General features: G+C 40.3%; 1 protein-coding gene across 1 annotated transcript; it reads left to right on the forward strand.

The window, feature by feature from the left end:
- Window positions 1–5,615: 5,615 nt before the first annotated feature.
- LOC109534700 lies at window positions 5,616–5,916 on the forward strand (the record flags this gene model as incomplete). The annotated part of the gene is given in 2 exon segments (XM_048662577.1): window positions 5,616–5,720; window positions 5,774–5,916. Coding segments are annotated over 2 exon segments (242 nt in total), but the record flags the coding sequence as incomplete, so codon positions are not given.

The raw sequence follows: 5,916 nt of genomic DNA on the forward strand, positions 1-5,916 counted from the left end.
GTCAGTGTTTGCCAATGTGCAAAAAAAGCGTTTATTTCTTTGGTCAGCATTTATTCCATTGCCAAAAATCAAGAATTATGGGGAATTTCTTCAAAATTTGCGCAGCTTATAGGCCGGAGTCTTTTCTACAGACGGTAATTTTTAAAGAAGAGCGCTAATTAGAAAAAGGCATTCATTTTTAGGTCAATGTTTGCCGACGTGCAAAAAAATCAAATGCTGTGCGATTTTCTTGAAACTTCCACAACTTTGAGACTGAGATGTCGTCTATCAATGGACAAAATTGCGGGTTGCTTCACGCCCTGAATGGAAAGTTGGGAGTATTTTCAGGAGAGTCGCAAATGCGCCAACTTTTCATCCTCATTCCGGGTGATATTAATTCTCCCTTCGCAAATAGTTTCAGTTTTTTTGGGAGCTCATAACCTTAGCTCCTTCATGGGGGCTTTTAAAGCGTTTTTTCCCTTTCAAGCCAATAAAACACATAGGCGTTTGATCCCTGGCTGCGCATATGGACCCCTTGCTGCTTCGGCCCGTAAAGAAGCTAAGTCCTGGAAAATCCTGGATAACATCCGGATTCCCTTTTTATACCCAATAATGTGGGCAGATATTTCTTTGGCATGCTGTTCGGTGCAGTGGAGACGAAAAAGTCAGGTTCGGTGATTCGTATTCAAATCGACTCTGCATGTGTGTGAATCATCCCTGCTTGTAATCGGGGTGAAATTGGCACCTCGCCTCAAGATAAGATCGCGGTTGACGTCCGACCAACCGGAAAATAACGGTGTCGGATGAGAGCCGACACAATGGACTATTCATACGCAAATCGCGGATTATTCCGCAATGTTGATGGAAGTTGTCTGTTCCGGTTTCATCCATGAATGTAATTGATTGCTGCCAGTTTGTCTTGGACAGCAATTTGGCGCACTCGATCAGACTGTTCGCCAATGAACATTGAGTGCCGATACTCTTAAGGATTGTTTGCAAAAAAAATTCGCCAGTAAAAACCTCCTTCTGGGAGTGTCGCTGCGTCCATTCGATCCAATCGCCTGCCGGCCGACGGAGTTTCATTGGCATCCTGCAAGCCCGCGCCGTGGCTTACCGGTCTGCAGGAATTTCTGCTCGTTTTCTTCTCGTTCGGGTTCAGATGCTGGCGAAGATGCGGATCGAGCAGATCGCTGTGGAAAATCCTTTTTAACATCTCGCTCGCGATGCTTCAGAGCGGCATTTGAACCTGCAGAATTGGACGCTGGAGGAGAATCAATTTGCCTCGCACACGGGCCGAGATATCGATACGAAACACGAAAACCAAATCTCTGAAGAAACATTTGCTGTGTTAGATTTTGAGCTAAACGTGCTGCTACACTCACAGGGGCAATATTGGGCGCAAGTAGCGCCCTCTATGAGCCACGCACAAATTGCAACACTGATCTGATTCGCCTCCCAAATCAACCCATCGGGGCAAAATTTCAAGTTTCTAGCCCAAAGAGTTTCATAATAAACACAAAAAAACGACCTCCTTAACATCCTACTTGTATGTATGCCAATGGCCACCATTGGGCCAGAAGTATCTCCAGTTACCGGATTGCCCACTCTCAATGAAACACCCAGTATATGCCAATAGTTAGCCGAGCTTCCGCCGGCCCCATTTTCGTAATTAATTGCATTGCAAGTTGTACAAATTGACTCCTTTTGCCGATTGTATCGATGACACGACCCCTCTCTCTTGGGGTATATTTAGCGCTCCCTTAGGGGCGAAGGGTGACAGTTTGGCTACAAGGGCGCCCATCCATCATTTCTTACCACACCCTCACCAACTGCCCGGCCATATGACAAATTTTTGCGATCCTAATGCTGTTTTTTTTCCTTCGATTGTGTTTTTACAATTGCGTGTGAGGTTTTTTTTCTTCAATGATTCGAAACAAAAACTGGCTTTTGCTTTTTTGTTTTTTTTTTGGGATGGATTTTGTGCCATTTTTATAGGAGAATTGACGCAGTTTTGCAAAGCATTTCAGATGCTTTCAATTTCAACAGTGTTTTCAATTTTGTTCTGACTGATCTTAGTTTTTTGTGTCAGCATGTTTGTGTCATTTCTAAAAGACAATCGACGGACTTTTCTGAAGGTTTTTGAGTTTTTTGCATGGTTTTTCAGGTTCAAATCGAAAAGCTTTTCTTGTTTTCAATTTTCATTGTTTAAAACCGCTTTTTTGCCACTTCAAGCTTATATGAGTTTTTAATGTTTTCTGTTCTTTTAAGAACAACTGCGTGCGAACAACTGTGAGTCTTTTAGCTACTTTTTTGGGGTCTTGACCATATTCGATTCGAAGTGTTTTTTTTGTTTTTCATTACTTTAGATCGTTTTATATTATTTTGCATGGTTTCTCAGATTCGATTTGAAAACTTTTTTTCCTTTTCGATTTTCATTGTTTAAGATCGAATTTTTGCAAGTGTCCTTTTTAAAGGACAATTGACCCAGTTTTGTAAACGGTTTTGCACGATTTTTTGATTCGATTCAAATGCTGTTTTGCCCTTTGCCAATTTTGATAACTTCAGGTCGATTTCGTGTCTTTTTTTCTCATTATCTAACTTTACAATTTTTTGCATCATTTTTAACATTAGTTTTGAACAGTATTTGTCGCGTCTTCAATTTTGATTGCTGTAAATCGTTTTTAAAGTTTAAGGTTTTTGCGTCATTTTTAACGGACAATTGACAAAGTTTTGCGAAAAATTTTGCAATTCTTAATCGCGGGATTTCAGATTAAATTGGCAAATGTTTTTTTTCTTTTCAATTTTGATTGTTTAAGATCGAAATTTTTGCAATTTTTCACCTAATATGATTTTTTTGTGTTTTATGAAGGTTTCTGTGACCTTTTTGAAGAACAATTGATCCAGTTTTGTAAAGTAGTTTCGATTCTAATGGTTTTTTTCCTTTTGTCAATTTTGATTGCTTCGAATGCGTTTTTTTAGAATTTTTAAGTTTATGTCAGTTTGTTCTTTGCGAAGGTTTTGTGTCATGTTTAAGGGCAACTGCGCAGTACGGTAAAGCTTTAAGCGACTCTTTTGTGTTCTTGATCAGATTCAAGTGGAAAAGTTCGTTTCCAATTTTGATTTTGAGTTTTTGGTTTTCGTGTCTTTAAAACAAAAATGTATCTAACTTGCAATTTTTTTGCATAATTTTTGACATTCGTTTCGAACAGTATTTTCTGCGTCTTCAATTTTGATTGCTTCAGATCGCTTTTAAAGCTGATCTTAATTTTGAGTGTCTTATGAAGGTTTTTGTGTCATTTTTAACTGACAATTGACAAAGTTTTGAGAAGATTTTTGCAATTCTTTAGCGCAGTTTTTCAGATTCAATTTGGAAAAAGTTTTTAATGTCAATTTTTAATGTCAAGGAAAATTGGCGCCGTTTTAGCAAAGTTTTCACATTCGAATCGAAAAGCGTTTTTTCTTCGATTTTAATTGCTACAGATTGCTTTTTTTGTTTCAAGCTAATCTTAGTTTTAAGTGTTTTGTGATGGTTTCTTTTATGAGGTTTTTGAACAAATTGACCGCGTTTTGCAAAGATTTTTCCAATTATTTTGCATGGTTTTTCAGAACCATTCAAAAGGCGTTTTTTTTTAGTTTTCAATTTTTCCTGTTTGGTTGAATTGAAAAGTTTTTTCTTTTATTTTAATAGTTTTTGTTGCGCAATTTTAAACCTGATCTACATTTTTTGTGTTTAATGATTGTATCATTTTTAAAAGGCAATTGACGGAACTTTGTGAAGCTTTTCGAATCCATTTTGCCTCGATATTCAAAATATATTACTTATTTTGCTACCCTCGTCTAACATGCTACAACTAACTACACACGTCATCTGACAGTTTGTCGGTGTAATTCGTGTGATTTCGTCACTGTTCGGGTCATTTCGGCGCTTCTTCCCTGTCATTTCAATGACAGTTCGCACGTCTTTACTTAATTGGGATCATTCTAGGCCTTCTTGATGTGCGATTTATATACTTTTGAGTATTGTTGTTGTGTTGAGTATAATTTTTGTCATCCTCAATCTTCTACCCCAAAATTCTGGTTTTTTTCAGTGCGGGTAATGTACTTAACTTATTTAGGATTAGTGAGAGCCCTAATCTTTTTTCGTGGCAATTTAAGGCCTATTTGTTGGAGGCCTAACTTGGAGCATTTTTTATTGGTAGGCATTTATGTCGCAATTTAGCGTCTATTAGTCTTCCTCCTAGCATTTGAAGGTGAATTTTTCGGCAAATTCGGAGGAATCTCGAACAACCGCACATTTCACACACTTTTCTGGGCAGAGTTTCGTGCTTTTGAGTGCCATTTTTTACCAGATGTTCATTTATTTGACCAGTTTTGAGTCAGCTAGTCAGCCAATTTTCAGCTATATTTGAAAATGAAGGTTTTCCTGTGCCTCACTCAAAATCCACGTTCAAATGCTTAAAATAGTAGGTATGTAGCTGAATGGAAACCGTCCCCCTCGAGCTAATAACCCTTTATTGAGTGCAAAGCGTGGCCATATGAGCGTAAAACAGTGTCGCATTAAATCAGTCTTCGAGGGACCAAATGGCCAGAAATAACACGTATTTTCAGCCATTAAGCTATTAGAACGTTGGGACAGGGGAGTCGATCGAGACACTGAGGGTTGATAAAATGTCATATGGCGTGACGGAAGTGCATAACTCTTATTTAATGTCCATAATGAGGAAAAAATGCCTGGAACCAGCCAGGTTGCCAGCCTGTTCCTTCGGACTATGTGGAAACTTCCCAAAAAACCGCTCAGAAAAAACAGCGCACACAAAAGAAGCAAATCCGTCAACAATGAGGATGGAAAGCCTGTCTATTTAGCGGGGACGGCACAATGGAAACGGGGGGTTAAACAGAATGGAAGCGTGCGGCCCCGTCATGGTCTATTGGAAGGTTTGCAGATTTCGGGTTAGTCGCCAGCATGGCCGGAGGCACAAAAACACAAAAAATGTTCTTTTAACCAGTCTATTTGCTCCAACCATCAATCGCCACCGGAATTTCCCAAATTCGTTCGGGTTTGTTTGAATTCGTTTGTGTTCGCTTGCGATTTGCCACTTCCAGAGGGAAAATCTGAATGAAAAAACGCTTCTTAAGTAGCGCCACTGTTCCAAACTAGTCAAAAACTAAAAAATGCACAATACGCACCCTTAACTGGCCGAGTTCGGGCTAGTTAAAGGGGGTGAATCGGCAGGGCTAAAGCGACTTTAATTGTGTTCGGCAGCACGCAGCGTTCAAAAGCCACGTGGCTCTGTTTGGATTCGGCCATTGTTCTGTTCGCTCTGTTTGCATTGCGACAGTAATACATCCGAGCGAAAGCGCCATTGCAACTAAAAATCATCCCTTGATTGGGTTCCTGACGAATCCTAATGACATGCAAATGAGCCGCTGAGGAACGAAAGCGCTCCTTCTGATCTCTTCGACTTTTTATTGGGATTCGTTAGCGAGCGAGTTATTACGTAAATAAAATGCAAATCGCTGCGCCAGGATGTTATTCTTCAGATGGCTGTTTGAGGGCGAATTTCCAGTATCGGCTTTTTCCCATTTGGGGTTTAAAGCTTCTCCTCCCTTGCACCTGGACGTTCGCGAACCAGGCACCGACGATGACGTGTTGCGTCATCGCTCCACTCAGCAGAAAAATGCAAAATAAAGGCCTGGAAGCCATCGGAGACGCCACCACTACCGAAGAGATTCATCTGCAGGTAAAACCCGCCAAGCTCCAGCAAGGGGTTCCAGACAAATGCCCGTTTTCCAGGACAGAATCCTCAGAATCCTGAGCAACAGCACCGAACCATCAGACGTGGTCTTCCTCTACTTCAACAACCAATTCCCAGAAGATCCGCCTTCGCGCTCTTTATTTGAGGAGGATGCTTTGAGTGAAGCTTCGGCTGCAGCCAA

The sequence above is a fragment of the Dendroctonus ponderosae genome, unplaced genomic scaffold, assembly GCF_020466585.1.
Source record: "Dendroctonus ponderosae isolate FM_Combo_2020 unplaced genomic scaffold, Dpon_F_20191213v2 Dpon_F_20191213_11, whole genome shotgun sequence".
Lineage (NCBI taxonomy): Eukaryota > Metazoa > Arthropoda > Insecta > Coleoptera > Curculionidae > Dendroctonus > Dendroctonus ponderosae.